Here is an 18,301-nt window from a genome sequence, read left to right as displayed (position 1 = left end):
CTTCACTGCTCCTTGCCCCTCCCTCCTGATGAGTGCCCCCATAGACCAGCAGCTTGCTGTGGGGGCAACCGAGCCAAGCTGCAGTCCTGTGTGCCCATTCAGACAAACAGCTGCTGTTCAGCCCTGCCCCCTCTCTTCCCTGATTGGCTAACTGACTTTGATTGACAGCCACAGAAGCCAATGGTGCCGCAGCTGTGCTCCAGCCAATCAGGAGGAGATTCCAGGATGGCCGAGGGAATCGTGGACATCGCTGGACAGAGAAGGGGCTCAGGGTAAGTGTTGGGGGTACTGAGGGGGCCTGCTACACACAGATGTTTTTTTATCTTAATGCATAGAATGCATTAAGATAAAAAAAGTTTGCCTTTACAACTCCTTTAATGCATCTACTTGACTGGCAAGGTTAATTCCTGTTGACAGATCCACTTAAAGTAGGATAAACCAGTTACCCACATCCCAGGTTATCTCTATTGCTGGGAACATTTCCATAGAAATGATGGACTTAGACTACAGATAAATTGACTAGGCATTCCCTAGCAATATCCTCCTAGCTGGAAATTGCAGTGTGTAGGTCAAAGGTGACAACAAGTAGTGCGTTTGACCCTTCAACACAAAGGTGGACCTCGCCTATTCCCAGCACTCTATCATTAGATTGGCTGTGCCATGCATCATTACACATCTTTTGTTGATGTAACCTTGTAACACGTTTTATCTGGTTAAATGCTGTGATCCTTCCTTTTAACTTTCAGAAACACCTGTTTGTCATTTTCAGTAGTGTGCTAAAGGCTTCTTTTTTTTTAACAAAGTGGAAAATAGATTTGCTTATAAATAGCCCAAGAATAATGTCCACTATTGCTTTTACATAAAACATTTGGTACAAGGAAATATTATTTAAAGGATCAGTTCACTCCAAGCTGCAATATGTGCATTCTTGGGGCCTGATTCACAAAGATTCTTTGTGTTTCAAGAAGAAATTCCATTGGGTGGTAGGTATATCATGGAATGTCTTACTACCTTGCACTAATGATATAAGAATGGGTAGTTGACTGAAAGGCAGCAATGTTAACCTGTACTCCACCATGACAACCAAAAGTAAGAGTGGACCTACAATGCTGTTATTGAGGTTTTAAAATAAGCTTAAGGGCTCATTTACACTTTTTTCGGCTTCAACACACATTAACAGCTAGTTTACACTTGCTTTAAAACAAGGCTTTGGATAGGCTTTGTTAAAGCTCTCTGAACACTACTCAAAGCTCCTGTCACTATTGGGTAGCTTACAGTCCTGTTTACACCTGCTTTTGCTTTGCTTCGGCTTTGCTTCAAGAATTATACCCCATGTAGCTTTAGTTATGCTTCAAATCGTCTTTAAAGCCTCCATAGAAGTCTATGGCAAAGCTCGCTTGAAGCCTCACTGAAGCCCCACGAAGCCTCACTGAAGCCCCATAGAAGCTCCACCAAAGCCTCATCAAAGCCCCACTGAAGCCTCACCAAAGCACCAAGCAAAAGTAAGGTGTAAACAGGACTGTAAGCTAACCATTTTATTTAGTGACAGGAGCTTTGACTAGCGTTCAAAGAGCTTTAACAAAGCCTGTCCGAAGCATGTTTTGAAGCAAGTAGCCCTTACTGTAATATATTTTGGGCTAGTAATGCAATGGTGTAAAATTGCACCCAAGTGGGAAAACACATAAAATCTCACTTTTGATCCATTTTCAATATCTACTGCTCACCACAGTTAGCCACAATAAGCCATATTATCATAAAAATCATAACCCAAAGTCTTCAATACTAATTTGGGACTTTGCTAAATTTGAATATAGCATCAAATCACGTTACAGTAGCTTATTGCAAATAGTGTGAGCAAATAAGTGGTCAACTATAATTTGAGCTTTTTAGGGGGGTTTTTTCTGGGGTTTTTTTGTGTTTTTTTTTGAAGAATTTAATAAAATCTTACTTTTTATACAGGTAAACCAGGGAGCCTCAAAGGCACTCGGCTCAGGACTTGGATACTTGGAGCATATCTGCCAGCTTATAGAAAAAATTGGCCAGCTTCAGGAGCATAATTTAAAGCTGCAAAAACAAATCTTTGTGTTGCAAAAGGAAGATAGAATGAAACAAATGAAAGAGGTAAGAGAACCATGAATACCAAGTTCACTATGAAAGTTAATTACAAAATTGAAAGTGTCAGGATCTCCTGTGCACTGTCCTATTGTGTTTTATTGTTAGCTTATTAATTACTTAGCCAACAAATGAAAAATAGTTATTTAGCAATAATTAAAATTTTTTGGATTAACCAAAGGGAACCTGCCACAAAGCAAAATATCTTTATGAGAAGTCTAGCAGAGATTTTAAATTAGTGATGACATGCACAGTAAAGCTGAATACAGCAGATTTGCCTTAACTAGCCTAGAAATTCAGTCCAGAAGGCACAGAGTGGCAACAGTCATTTGAGGGGAGGATTGGGAACCTTTGGCCTGACCAACCAGCCCTTTAGTGGTAGGGACAGATTTTTGTGGGCTAAAAAAAGTAGACAATGCAGGAAGTGTCCTTGTGCTGCAGTGGTTGGGAGTTCTTGTGAAAAGGGGGGTGTTCTTAAAGGGTTTATTTCACCAAACTTTTTTACCTCTTCCAGCATCAGCTTTCTTTGAAGTTCCTGGAACATAGTCATTTGATATCTTAGAACCACAAAAAAAAAGTTTAAAAGGGGAGCAGGTACTGTAGCTATAAAACTACCACGTGTTTGTCACTGACTGCTGATCCCACAGTGACTGATAGTACTGGCCTGTGTGGCAAGAGCCCCCTGTTAATCCAAGCCCCCCGTTAACCCCAGTCTTCTCCTAAGTGATCTGAGGTTTCTTACACAAATACTTTTCTTTGTGACAGATTACTTTACAGCAGCAATTATCAATACATATCATTTTAAGCACCGTGTAACATATTTCAAGCTTTAAGTAGGTTGGTTCAGGATAAGCAACACTTTTTAATCCCTTTTGTCCTTATAATGTGTGTAAGCCCCTTAGGAAATTGAAGAGCATCTTGCAATATGCAATATAAATAATAAATAAATAATAATAATAATAATCATAATCATAATACTATATATTTGGGTTATGCCCAGTGTAGGCATGGCTGCTGTGAACTTCAGTAAGTGTATTCGTAACAGTTTACTATAGGTAAGACCATAGTAGTAGGTAGTAATCAGTTCTATAACTTCAAGCATTTATGTTCACCATCCTTGACTGGCTCAGAAGCAGTGCTTGAACAATGCCACTTTTTTCTGTTAGGCCAGGTAGTTGGTATTACGCAGGGTCGGAATGGATAGGGGAGTATGCAGAGCATTGCAGGAAACCTTAACTTATTAGCAGTGATCCTGGGGTGCAATTATACCAGTGGCCTGGAAAGCTTTTCCCCCCTTACACTGCCACCCTTCCTATTTTGTCTGCCACTGTGGAAATCCCAGAATGCATGTATCTATTATTTATCACATTAAATGCTTAGATTACTGGCAGGAGGTAAAGAGCAGATTGCCTAGAATCCAGATAACCTTCCACATAAACATACCCCAGCTTCATAAATGTATGGTAACATATACACACTGTCAAATCATCAATCAAGGTTGCCTGCCTTCCCAGAAGAGAATAAAGAAATTGGTGATGTAGAAGATGGAGGAATTCCATTAGAAGGGGCTTAGTTTAGGAATGCTAGCAATGTGAGCATGATATCATAACCCTGACTGGAAGGACTGAGATGTAACAGCTCTCATGCCTCCTCTCTCCTTGGTGTAGGAGTACTTTGGACAGCACTGCTCCTGTGGAGCAGCGAATATTTTGCTCAGCCCGTACCAGGAGACTAAGAAGCATTTTCCTATGAGGAGGAACCGGCCGCATAGTATGTTTGTACAAAGTGGAAACCAATCTGACCTCTCCATGATCCCAGAAATTGGCATTAACTATGAAAAGTTTGGCTACAAAGGTTGGTTTCTTATCAGTTTGTCTTCTTTCACACACCCTGATAGATTGCAACTGAACAATAGAAAAAAGATGAGACTCTTTTATTGTGTTACAGTCCACAAACGCTGGCTGCTTCATTTACACTCTGTAGTTTTCGTTATATTTTGTTCAAGATGATTCGCACACCATTTACATGCACAATAATAACCTTCTATAAGCCTGCATATTCTTTAACTACTTCTGTAAAGCTAGCCATACACAAATAAATATTTCTTCTGGGGTAAAAGTACACGTAGATCTACCTGAGGCATTTAAAAATGATGTAGCAACCTGGAAATTTCTAATAAAGTCACTGCTGAGTTTCTGGGCTTCGGAAATTAATTGTGTTGGTTGTTAAATTTAAAGCAGCCCATAGATAACTCAATTTTCTTTCCTTCCACCACGGATGGAAGGAAAGAAAATCAATTGATTCCCCCATCATCACAGTTTGTGTTGATGGGCTGTTTGTACCCAAGTGCAATCAGCCTGCCCATACACTAATCTAATCTCAGCCGGCCCCTGCATCCATGCATGGCTGTCTTTACTTTACGCTATACAGATAATTTTCCTGGTATACCTAATCATTGTTTTATTATATAATCCATAATTGGAGAAGAAAATTCAAGTTAGGAGAATGTAGTCACACAGGTTACCATTGCTGAGTTCTTCTGCTAATGCTAGTTGTCTGCTGACTTAGTGGTTTAATACTTTGAATCACTAACATTGAACAAGTAGACCGATAAGGACTACTTACAACTTTTTTGGTCTGCATACTTGAGTCAGACATTATTAAACTAGTGGGTTTGTATCACAACCAGGCAACTAGCATTTTTCATAGGAGATTAGCAATTGTATGCCCAATATACCATAAACGTTAATGCTACATTTATTAAACTGTTTAGCAATTTTTGCACACATTTATTGTTGATGTGCTGCTATACTTTTAGCATCTCTCCCATTAGAGGGTGCTTAAAGTGGTACTAAAAATAAAAAAATTATGTATATTTACCTGCTCTGTGTAATGGTCTGTGCATCCTCCCCCACCGGCTATGGGGGCACTCATGCGTTCTAGCTCCTGAGCCCTGCTCTGTGTGTCGATAAGACCTCCTCACTGGCCAGTAGCTCCTGCTGCTGTGTCTCAGCCAATAGGGAGACAGAGATCCCGGACAGAAGCTCTCATGCACATTGCTGGATCGAGATCGGGCTCAAGAGTGTATTTAGGGGGGGCGGCAGGAGAAGCTGCATGCTGAAGGTTTTTTACCATTGTGCATAGAATGCATGAAGGCGAAAAAACTTTCAGGCTTTACAACCACTTTAATGTTCTTATGTTCAGCCATTGAGTGGCCAGCGATGATCTAACTCATGCTCATGATCCCTTACTGGCAACCTTACAGATGCTGGGGGTGTACTCTGGGCATGCATCACAGGCAGTGTACACAAGGAAAACATTTGTTAGACAGAAGACACATACAATGTTTCTTCTGCTAAGAAACATGGAGTTCCACCTTTGCTGTTAAGTTCGAGACACCCCACTATATGTTTGTTATGTGTTCCCATTCCCACAGCATAATGTGTAGCATACTTAAAAATACTGTATGTTTTTGGGGGTTTTTTTTGTGTTTTTTTTATGTTTCTTACCTTTCTAGTTGTTTCTTTTGAGCAGGTTTATACATACTTCCATTGCTTAGAATAGTTGGCAATGTTAAAATAAATGAGTTTGTTTTGTGCATTAACATACAGTGTACCACCCAACCCTGGAGATCGTTAACCCTTTGTTAGGACAGACTGTTCTGCACATTTAATTTACAACTGATAATGGAGATCTACTAACATAGTACAGACAGGGTTAATTATGACAAACATTATTCCCCACCCTCTTCTTTAACATTACACGGAAGCAAAGAGTTAAATAAGAGTAAATTAAGTAAAAAGCAAGCAAAAAGGTAAGCAGCTATTTTAAATACCTTTTTAAAAGTTATACTATGTGAATGGGAACACATAACAAATATAAGGTGGGTGTTATCCTGATTTTGGCTGCAAAATTAGAAATACAAGATCAGTTCTGTTTTAATGCACAACCAGACCCAGGCAGTGGCTTCCTTTTGCTCAAGTGCCTGTCTGGCTCTAACTCCACTAAGTATCCGGCCTCTGCAGTTTAACATGCAGACTAGACTATACCATTCTGAAAGGACCAGCACCAAGATTGTATTATTTATTAATTTTAAATATAAAATGTCCACTTTGCAGGTGTATACAGTACATGGAACAGAGATGTATTACAAGCATATGCTAAATTTTGTAGATCAGTAAAAAGGTCAGATTTTGTTTGGTTACTGAACCTACAGCTGTATGTGTAGACCATGATATAGGTAAAAATTACAACATTATATTGTACCATTGTAACTCTGTGTACTGTTGTAGGAAACAACGTCCAGTTAGAGGGTTGGAGAAGTCCTAACATACTGGGAGTCAGAAAGCCTTTCACTAAACTAAAATGTGATGACAAAGAAAGTAAGCTGGGCTGGGACAGAAATTTCAATGAAGCTTTCGCACCACTGGAACAAGATATGAAAAAGGTAAATCATTTTTTAAAACATATTTTATGGTGTTGGCTTACAAAGTCTACTGTATGTCCCAGTTAATGGAGAAACAAGCTTGATTGTGGATCCATAATAAGATCCCCTAGAGATGTACCTAATCTGTGCATCCTTCATTTCTGAATAGCGCTCTCATGGATAATGACTACAATACACACGCACTGGTCCAGGCTATGCCTGTATCTGGAGTCGTCAATGAGACCATTCATTTTAACAAAAATCTTCTCATACGACTATATGTGCATCTTACTGCATTTACATATTTCAGGCATGTTATTTACCTTAAACCATGATTAAGTACTGATGGCTGAAACACATTGGCTTTTTCGACTACATGCTATAATTTATGTTTTATCCAACTTTCATGGCACCAGCCTTTCTCCCTTTTTTGCATGAATTACATGGAGGTTTGCAGAGACTTCCCAGGTTGAGTGCTGTGTTCTTGAGGCTCACCAGGCATTGCACAGGAGGTAGTAGCTCAGATGCACCTGTTCCTATTTACCTGTGAATGCCTCCCATGTGTGGACATTCCAATCCCCTGAGATTGCTGCTGGGTGTTGATATCTTTTATGTGTTGTCAGCATCCCCAGCAGACTCAAAACTGTCACTCAAGTGACACTCTATAGTATGCAGTTCAACTTCTCCCCCTACTGATATTTAAAAGGTTACGTAGATAGGTGAGAGGAGGGACGTAGGAGCTAGGCCAGCACAGACAGTAATTAGACACTTCTAGAAGAGATGAGGGCTATGGTATGGCAAGGAGCTGTGCTAGGGAAATTGACACGTCAAATTTGCTAGAAAGCTTAGAGGCACATTGCAAGTTAACAAAAAAAATGATTATGGTAAAGAAAAACACTGTAAACATTTAAAATACTTATTTACTTACCTACACAATATATATATATATATATATATATATATATATATATATATATATATATATATATATATATCTGTAAATCCAAAAATGGTTTAGAGGCACTGACGGGTCTTGCAGATGAGGAAGATCAAACACAGCAGTGTTTTTTTTATTGTCAACATTTCAATGAAGCTCAGTCCATCTTTCTTGTCTTGTGAAAGATGGACTGAGCTTCATTGAAACGCTGATAAAAACACTGCTGTGTTTGATCTTCCTCATCTGCAAGACCCGTGAGTGCCTCTAAACCAGTTTTGGATTATTTCTTTGTGGGTGAGCACCCCTGGACATTTACTTCAAACTTAGAGTACCCTGGCTACCCTTGGAACTGTTCAATATATATATTTATATATATATAGATAGATAGATAGATAGATAGATAGATAGATAGATAGATAGATAGATAGATAGATAGATCTATCTATCTATATATATAGATCTATATATATATATAGATCTATATATGTATAAAAATGTATATATACAGCATAATCCGTTCCAGGAGTATGCTCGTAATCCAATGTACTTGCATATCAAAGCGAGTCTTCCCATTGAAGTCAATGGAAATGAAAATAATTTGTTCCGCATTGACTTCAATGGGATGAAATACCGCATGTGGCCAGAGGAGGGGGGCGCTGGAGAGCCTCGAAAACGTCCGAAAAGGCCCGAGGGACACTTCGGCTGACCTCGGCAAACCTCGGAAAGACTCAGTTCACGAGCCTTTCCAAGGTTTGCCGAGGTCAGCCAAACTGTCCTCGGGCCTTTCCGTGCATTGCTGAAAGGCGACTTTAGGCTCTGCTCGGCTCCAGCGCCCCCCACCTCAGGCCAAAAGCGGTACTGCACACCGCTTTTGGCCTGAATCCTGCTCGTTTTGCGAGACAACACTCGCAAACTGAGTTAGGATTTTTAGAAATACAGTGCTCGGTTTGCGAAACGCTCGTTAACCACGTTACTCGCAAACCGAGGTTCCACTGTATATATATATATATATATATATATATAACTTATTTAAACTTTGATATTTTGCTATCTTGAATACTGATCTTCCAAGGCTGGCCATAGACACTCAAATCTTCAAGAATAATAAGTGGTGATAAATCTGTCTCAAAGTGCTGACTTGATGGGACCAACACTTCAACACTAATCTTCTTCTCTTGTGTGTGATATCATGCATTTCTGATGCTTTGTGATGATCATTAGTGCTCTGATGATAGCCCCTACTTGGTCCAATTAGCAAAAGCAATGCTCGAAATTGGTGAATCACTTTAGAATAAACCCAAGTAAACCCTAACGCACTTATTTGTTCTAACATCCACAAAGGAAAAAAAAATGATACTAAATGATGCATTTAGAACAGGATGACATCTGGAACTGGAACTGTATTTTTAGATAAAACAACACACAGCTGGATAAATAGTCTTTGAAGTGACTTTCTCAAATGGGTCTAATAATATTCTGGAACTTGGATGTGTATGCAGCTGATGTTCTGAATTCGTCCTCTAAAAAACTTTTATGATGTTTTAATCCCCACACTTCAAGATCTGTAGTACGTGATTATCAGATGTTTCTCATTGATGAAGGCCTTGCATCTGGTTTTAACCTGCTGTCCTAAAAGACATTTTTTTAAAAAATCTAAATATCAGCAGAAATGTTACTTTTTCATTTAGGATCTGTCCACGCAAGTCTACAGGCAGCAGCTACAGAACGAAAAATTGGAGTGGGACAAAGGTCACCCAAGAAATCCAAACTCTCTGATTCTTATAAAAACATCTGCTGACTGTAAATTAGGGTAGTAATATGCAAACAGATCCCTCATCAGTTTCAACTAAGGTGATAGGTCTGTCCATTCTTATAACAATTATCCTTATCTCCTTTTATTTCGTGGTAACATTCCTTGATCAGTTGGAACGGCATGTTGAAAAATCTCTATGACAAAAACTTCAGGCGTTTGTCACATCCCACCACTCTTTGCACAGCTGCTTCATAATTTCATAATTTAATAAAACAGACTCAATTTATCAAAAACAGTTTAAACTAGCAAGTTGCCTGTAGCAAACCCTGTATTTTTATTTGTATTTTTTAAGGGCTGGAATCTGATTACCTATTTGTTGAAATGCACTTTCCATTTAGATTTGATGCACAAAGCACACAGAGTCTATCATGATATAGACAAGTATATGCAATATCCAGTAAGGTAAAGTAAGTGGAAAACAAGAGGATGAAGTTACTAAAACAGAATATAATTGTGTAATTTATGAACCCGTCAACTGCAAAAATACAAAACACAATAGATTTTGACTTTTCTTTAATTTGGCAACATCATCATAGCCATCATGTCTTTGATATTTTTGTTTTTCAAATGTTTTATTCCAAATAGGCACACATCCTATACCTAATCAGTAGCATGTTTTAAACCAGTGTAGTGGTGCACAATAGAAACTGTAAGCTCATCATGAATTTTCTTGTACTCATTGCATGTTGCACTTGTTCTATTTTTCTACTCAGTGCATGTCCCCTCTCGGGGGATAGCAGGCAGTCTGTAGTATGGTTAATCCATCACCTGGATTGATTCTCCAGTAGAAGAACAGTGACTTGTGCTTGCATATAAAGTTTATGTATAGCAAAGTCTTAGCAGCAGCCATTAGATATGCATGCATATCTGAATGGTCAGCCCGCCTTAAATTGATATTTTAGATGCAGGTGGTGTCGGGTGTGCTGAAGCAGCTCCTGGTTCTTTTTATTCATTTTAAGGTGTAAATTCACGTTTTTCAGAAAACAGTCAACGGGCCCAGGTAGATGTTAAAAAACGCCTCCTTGGAAGTCTGGCCAAAAAATCTTCCATTTAGGAAGATTGCTTTGCAGGAGCAAATACCAACCGTTTTCATGTCCTAACAACAAGGTAAGGCATGGGGATTGCTAACTGGCTTCCAAGAGGTTACAAATGGCCTGCAGGTATGACAATAAAATGAATAAACATTTTACAAAGCTGCACAAGTTTTAACATCTACTGAGGCCCCTTGATTGCATAAGCTATTTTCTGGAAAAGGGGAACCTAGCAATTAAATACTCCAACAGCAAACTCCCCCTGGCATAGAACTTTACTCTTCTCCTGCCCACCTGGGATTTTTAGGTGTTCCCACCCATCTCTTGTACCTCCTGTTACATTCTCTATAATATAAAATACTTACAAAATCCAGCAGAGAATGGAAACCCCTTAAAACTGGCACAGTAGGTGTGCAGACTCAGGAACTCAATCCCAGATCTCACCAGTGAAACCCCCAAGAGTTCTAAACTGTCATGTTTTTAATTTACCCAGCATCTACCACAATCTCAAATATCACTTTAAGTAGGTAATCCTTTAATAAATGACACTAACATCAATGCAATCCTTTGCTCAAGGGATGTCAGTCACAGTAATATAAAATATGTACAAAATCCAGTAGAAAATGAAAACCCTTCAGAACTTGCACAGCAGGTGTGCAGACCCAGGATCTCAAGCCCTTATCTCACCAGTAGAACCCCAAGAGATATAAGAAATTGTCAATGTTTTTAACTCCCCCCCCACATATACAAAAAAAATGAAATATTAGTTTGAGTGGGTGATTCTTTAATACATTATACTAAAATTAATGAAAGGGAAGTACAAGGGTTGTCAACCATGGCTTCTGACTAAAGGAATGTGTCTCTTTCCCTATTGCAAGTTTAGACATTCCTCCGTTATGTCACAACATGCCTAAACCTGCAGTATTTGCTTTTCAACTCAGCTTGAATTCTCTGGCAGGATTAGCCTGTTTGCCTTGAATAAGTGTTATAGAGGGTCAGGTCTGAACTAAAGGCAGAACATCCTGCAACACTGCACCATGTGAAACCAAATATAATTATGTGTAGAGTAAAAGATGTAATACTGTTGTACTATGTAAACTCCAAAGTCATTATGTCAAATGCAGTGTATTCTAATACATACAACAATACAGATACAAACTATGAAGCTTACGTGGTGAGGATGTTGGAATAACGTCTGTTTTTAATTGTTAGCTGGATCTCCATCCATGGGGACGTGTCCGAGATCTTCTTAAGAAGACTAAAAAGAATCAGAATAAATTAGGATTATCCTCAGCGTCATTGAAGAGATCCTGTCCTCAGCTCTACAGGTAACCTGAAATATTACCGTCATTTCAAAATGATGACCTCTTTTCCACATTTCCATATCTGCGCTGCCCTTTTCTACCATCATGACTAAGCCAAGCATTTTTGTTAATGCACTCCCTGGCTAAGCATTTTGCCTAAGGACTGGAAGATTATGCCTGCAACTTTAACCATCCTATGAAGCTTAAGTTCCACTGAAAGCAAACCTGTAGCCAGTAAGATAACTTAATGCACAGTTAGGTATCTATGTATAATATACATTCCATAAAAAACAGCACATATCAGACCTTGGCAACTGTGCCCTGGTGCTGCCATATTGGATTTGGGGAGTGCCCAAAGAGTAAGAGTTGAATCAGATAACATCATATTAGAAAAACAATTTACCTACAATTAGAGGTGCTGATTCTTTGCAGGACAGTATGGGTTGTCACAAGTGAAGCATTGTTTGAAAGCTATTTTCATGTGCAAAGTGGAAATAAAGCTATTTTACTTATCAGTACTTGGCCATTAAGGTTCCAGATCAGCTCTTGATATTTAAAAGAAGGCTCATACTTGCTTCTGTATTTTTCATTTATTTTACTATAAAGGGAGGAAGGGAGGAGCAATTCCTTTGTTTATTGACATAATCACTTAATAACCACAGTACTCAAGTCTTAGTAGTTTTTGTTGTTGTGCTATTTCTCTTAGATATCTTTATGTCATTGTGAAGGTAACCTGTATAAGGAGTGTAAGGACATTAAACATTTCAGATGCAATTTGAAGCTACCCTTAGACATGAGATGACAGTTGCTTGTTTTTCCTGCTGGATGGGGTGAATATTTTGAGCTGGAGGGAGAACCCCGGCACCACTGGAAGAATAGGGAATAATTAATTAGGCAGGTTTTCCATGAAATAAGCAGCATCTATCAGTGTCTGATGGTACCTCTCATTTCCTCCCCTCCACATTGACATAAACCTAAACCTTTTGTACAAGTCCGGTCTTTATGTTTGTAGACCTGCCAGGTGATGGTGGTGTCTGAAGGTAATCAACTTGTGTATGTAGTCTATGAGTAAGCTCTTCTATAATATCATCAAAGTATATCTAAACATTTTCTTTAGCTCCAGCTCATATACCCCCATTCAGCCAGTTGCTTAAAATAAAACTAGTTACCTGTTCCACTAAAGAATAAATGTGTGACTCTGTGACAGGGTGGTCAAATCCATTACAGTTTTGTATAGAGAATGCCAAAACAAAGAATTGGAGATTGATATTTTTGTCACTTTTTGCCAATCATTTTTTTAGTATGAAAGAAACGTCCAATTTACATTCCTTTTTTTTAAATAGAACGTATTGCTTTAAACAATTCAAATGTGCAATCTTACTAACCAGAGAATTTCTTAAACACCATCCACAATTTATTTTACCTAAACTTTAAAGGGTGTGATGTTATATTCCAAACATCATTTAACGGACATACAGTAAATAGTGAGGAAATTATAAATGACATTTTGTACATTGTGAGTCAGGAAATAGTCTATATTTCTTCAAACACATCCATAATGTCACATTTACAGCTGGAAGAAACATCTGAATTTCCTTCTATTGTTCTGTGTTAAAGAAATCCCAGACAGAAGCATGTCCAGTGCATTTCCTTATGTTTTTGTTTAAACTTGCCTTTTTAAGACCTTAACTGTTCTTTTGACCCCACTTAGTTAACTCACACTTGACAGAAAAGTAATTTTATAACTCTGCCTCATAATGTTTTATTGCTTTACCTCCAGCTTCAAAAAATTGTTTCCTTGCTGGCATGCTTATAAAAGAAATATGGTGCATTGATTTCATTATCTTATCTGTCTTTGATGGAAGCTTATCCAGGCAATAGCTACTAGAATCCAACTTAAAGCTGAACTCCAGGCAGATATTAAAGACACAAATGAATGTAGTTCTGTGAGTTTTCATTCTTCATTAAATAGATTTTTATGTTTCAATGATTTTTATTGAAATGTTCTTATCAATTGAAAGGTTATACAATATGACATCGTAACAAACAGCTGTAACACAGTACAGAAATCTTTTCAGCGAGAGTTCTAACATCGTTTGACCTGCATGACCACAAACACAGGTTACCCCGAAACAAGAACCAAATACAGGTCAAGGGTGAAAACAAACAAAAAGAAGATTCATAAATATATTTTTAATGCAAGCACTGTAGATACTAGGATTTGACTTTCCTCTTGCAGTCTTCTATACAGCAGGGCTCAGATAGGGTGAAGCAGCACAAGAAGCCAGTCAGTTGTGGTACAGTGCTCATGTTCTAACAAGGACCATGATGATAGGAGAAGAGCAGAGATGAGCTCTTCAGAGTGCTGCTTCTGATTTTACTGTCCAGTCACAAGTTATGGAAGGGATAAAACATGTAAGTATTCCTTGAAGCTGAGGAAATCATTTTTAGCCCTACAGCTTTAGTGACCTAACTTACCTGTCATTAAAGAGGAACTGCAGTCTGCTCACATAATTAGTAATAAAAACATCTTTGCCATTCTAAAGCTTCCCTCCAACCACTTTGCATATTATTTTATATATATTGTGATTCTGTACTTGCCAAATATGCTGCAGAAATCTCCCTCCACTGAGTTTGGCTGCATCCATTTTAACTGTGGGCAGCTAAAGCTGCTGCCTGTTCACTTCCTGGATTTACACAGAGGCACACCTCCAGCTCTGCAGCTCTCATTGGCCCTCTTATGACTCATCCCCCTCCCTTCCTGGCAAACTCTCACGAGAGGGAGAGAGAGAGCTGTGCATGATGTCATAAGTCTAGGCTTTTTACCAGACAAGAAACAGGAAGTGGGCCGTGTAAGGTATTTACTGGCAGAAAAAAAATGTTTGAAGATTTAATAGACAGAAAGTTGAAAAAATGACTGAAGTTCTGCTTTAAGCATGTCCCATGTCATGCAGGCAGTTGGATCCAGGAGAAACCTTCACTGCAGGGATACCGGTCCTCTTCCTTCCTTTGAATTTCCAGCACTGTAATGGTTAGTAGCTTTGTGTCTCCAGGCTGAATTTAATAGTAAAAGTTCCCGACAGGGACCTTCTACCTCTACCCCTACTCCATTGTGTAAAGTTCTTTTCACTGCTTTCGAGTCAGGTGACTGGCTGAACTATCTTCATTCATTCAGAGATTGCGTTACAAGCAATGAAATAACTTTTGTCAATGGGGGAGTGGGCGGGTCCCCGTCGGGATCTTTCTCAATTGAATTCAGCCCGCAGATCCAAAACTATTAACCCTCGTAGTGCCGGAAGTTCAAAGCCAGGAGGTGAACCTGCATCCCTGCAGTGAGGATTTCTCCAGGATCTAGCTGCCTACACAACGTGGCACATACCTAATTACAAGGAAGTTTGGTCACTAAAGTTGTAGGATTAAAAATCCTTTTAGTAAAACTTCAGCTTTAAGTGCCGCAGATTAAAATCAGGTCTGTGCAGTGCCCTGTGCTGTGAGCTATAAATCTCAGGACCAAAAAGACAGAGATACAAATCCTTTTCCAGGTAAAACAGCCGGCTGATATATATTTCATATTTTTATTTAGTTGTTTGTCTGGAATTCAGCCTTAAAGAAAACTCTAAATCTTCATAATTCCGGTACCCAATCCACTGCTAGCAAGCCCCTGTGCAGTCCACTCATAAGACCGGTATATCTCAGTATGTTCCTGACTTATAAAGTCTTCAGCATTTTGTTTCCTAGAAAATTTTGATGATCATGTATGCAATCCTAATTCTGTGTTTTCTTTCATGGGAACTTATATAAATACTGATCCTACAGAATCACTATACCACTACAGTGCTATAATCCCATTATATCCTTGCTTCCATAGGCCAGATATTGTGCAAAATGACATCAAAAGAAGAGACAGGAATTCAATGATCGCCCTTGGACAGAATATCAACAGAGAACATGCGTGGGCCAGTTTGTATGTCTTAAATAGGTAAACCTTTTTCTCTGTTATAGTGGTGGTTAATGTTGCTAACTTGAAGGGTGTTGCAGGGAATAAATTAGGTAAAAGGCAACTGTGCAGGGCACACAGGTGATGCAATATCACATTGGTGGGAAAAGATCAATTATATAAAAATGTCTTAAAATGTAAGCTTACATTGAAATAAAAAATTTTCCTTCACGCCCAACACCTGAGAAGTTATATATCTACCCCCTGCACAGGTACACTACCAGGCTGGCTGTTCACATACTATAGTTTCAGCTTTCTTGGCACCATTTACACTTGTCTACATACTCCATAGTTCACAAATACAAATGATGCATCCCAGCAAGCTGAGTGAAAAAAAATCAGAGAGATCACCGTACTAACTAAGCGATGTTAGTGCAGGGATCTCCCCCGCTGAGCTATTGTGTTTTGACAGGGGGACTGCCCCCGCCAGAAGGCACGGATCAGCGCTCACAGCCATTGTTTGCAATCGTTGATCAGATCCTGGTTTTCCAGCTTGCTTGTTTGGTAAAAGTGGAAACATTGATTTGTAAATGGGTAATATCAGTGATCTCTTCTAGACTCATATATATATATATATATATATATATATATATATATATATATATATATATATATGTCTCCAGTCTCAAACCACACCTGTAGCATGCCCTCATGTCCACAGTCTCTGACCATCATCTCCTCTAGTATGTCAGCAGCCTCTGACAGTCATTGAAGGGGTTGTAAAGTCAGAAGGTTTTTTACCTTAAATTGGATGTAAACCCGATTCATGAAATTTGACCTAGGCACATATACAGTATCTGTAGTGTTTACTTATCTCTCTCCAAAGCCCTGAGTCCCGTATCTTTCTGCTGTTTCGTTTCTCTGTTATCAGCACGATAACTTCTGACAAGTTCTCTGAGACAGGAGATAAAACCATCCTGAAATGTGTCTCGCGTGGGTGCTATAAATAGATTAGCAGAGAGCTTGTCTTGTCACAGCACAGTTCTGAAAGTATCTTTGTTCTTATGCCTATGATTTCCTCTAATCAGCTGTCACACAGTGTATGCCAAAACTACACTCCTACTGCTAAATGAGAAAGTAAAAATTCTAACACAATGTAACAATTCTAAAGAATATAGCAAGCTGAAGACAGCAGCTATACATGTAAAACTTATATAGGGATATTGTTTCATCCCTGTGTATCATCTAAGGCTGTTCACTTAACTGGGTATAGGAGAGGGTTTACATCCACTTTAATGCATTCTATGCATTAAGATAAAAAGCCTTCTGCCTGTAGCTGCCCTCCTAATACTTACATGAGCCCCATCTCTATGCAGCGATGTCCACGAGTCCCTTGGCCATCCAGGATTCTCCCTCCTGATTGGCTGAGACACAGCAGTGGCGCCATTGGCTACCGCTGCTGTGAATCAAAGTCGGCTAGCCAATCAGGAGAGAGAGGGGGCAGGGCTAGGCCGTGGCTCGATGTCTGAATAGAAAACAGGGAGCTGTGACACGGCTTGGGTGCCCTGCATAGCAAGCTGCTTGCTGTGGGGGCACGTGACAGAGGGAGGGGCCAGGAGAGCCGAAGAGGGACCCAAGAAAAGGAGGATTGCTGCTGCCCTGTGTAAAACTAATGTACAGAGCAGGTAAGTATAATATGTTTGTTTTTTTGTTTTGTTTTTTAAAAACAAGCCTTTACAATCACTTTATTCTATTACATTTGTGACGGGGAACCGCTACAATATAAATTGACAACCACTGTGCTTCGGAAATCTCAACACCAAAATGACAATTTATATAAACTGCAATCTGCAATTAAACGTTTTAGGTGGATTGGAAGTTAATAAGTTTATTATTTACAATGTGAAAAATTCTATGTGTATTTGATTTATTGTTTTTTTTCTTTTCTTTAGAAAAGATGATGATATGTGAAGGTTCAGTTGGTACACAAAAAGAAAAAGGATGAAACTAAAGACAGATAACGAATGTACAGGAAAGTTTGATTGGATTATGTAGGTCTGTACGTAGAATGTATGTAATGAGGTTAGTGAGGAGAGAAAATTTTATTGTAAAATGATACTGGCCTGTTGAAATAATTATATTCTTACACTACATCACACTTGCTATCTTTGTGCTTCTGTGAAAGTCTTATTATTTATTACCTATAGCCCCTATTTTAGGAGAAACACAAAAATCACATCATTTAAATATTGTCAGAAATAAAGAATCATTCAAAGAATAGTTACAGCTAACACAACTTGTGGTTTGGCTTTGGAAATCGCACATCAATTTTTTTAATTACATCTTGAATAGTTCTTAGAAATCAGATCCACGCTGTAGTGTCGGCAGCTGCCAGGCAACTCACATTCTGATTCAGTTAGAACACGGGAGTTATAACTTCATTCCTTCAGCATTCTACTGGTGTAAAAGAACCAAAGGGTGGACCCCTGCGTTCTTCTAGAATTAAGAGTGGATCTTATTAGACACTATCTGAGGTAATGAAAAGATAGGGGTGTGGCTTAACAAATACTTTCTGTATATTTTCATTCATTCATTATTGGAATGAGAGACATAATGAGTCATTAAAGTCCATTTCATCAAAAAGGGGACCAAAGCATTTGTAATTGTCATGTCTAGCTACACAACTCTTTTATAGCACAGGATGCACTTTCACTGTATCAAATATATGTACATACCTGTTG

At 38.8% G+C, this 18,301-nt stretch overlaps 1 protein-coding gene across 1 annotated transcript in view; it reads left to right on the top strand.

Annotated features, from left to right (window-relative positions):
* Positions 1–17,718, top strand: part of LOC141106080 (uncharacterized) — a 62,900-nt gene extending 45,182 nt beyond the window's left edge. Inside the window, exons 3-8 of the mRNA XM_073596481.1 lie at positions 1,960–2,121; positions 3,780–3,966; positions 6,405–6,559; positions 11,532–11,647; positions 15,492–15,602; positions 17,513–17,718. Coding sequence (XP_073452582.1) covers positions 1,960–2,121; positions 3,780–3,966; positions 6,405–6,559; positions 11,532–11,647; positions 15,492–15,602; positions 17,513–17,531 — 750 coding nt within the window. The 3' untranslated portion in view covers positions 17,532–17,718. The remainder of the gene's footprint in view (positions 1–1,959; positions 2,122–3,779; positions 3,967–6,404; positions 6,560–11,531; positions 11,648–15,491; positions 15,603–17,512) is intronic.
* Positions 17,719–18,301: the final 583 nt, after the last annotated feature.

This window comes from Aquarana catesbeiana, linkage group LG08 (assembly GCF_042186555.1).
Source record: "Aquarana catesbeiana isolate 2022-GZ linkage group LG08, ASM4218655v1, whole genome shotgun sequence".
In the NCBI taxonomy this organism is placed as follows: Eukaryota; Metazoa; Chordata; class Amphibia; order Anura; family Ranidae; genus Aquarana; species Aquarana catesbeiana.
The sequence above is the reverse complement of the archived record's forward strand: the minus strand, read 5'-3'. Positions and strand labels throughout refer to the sequence as shown.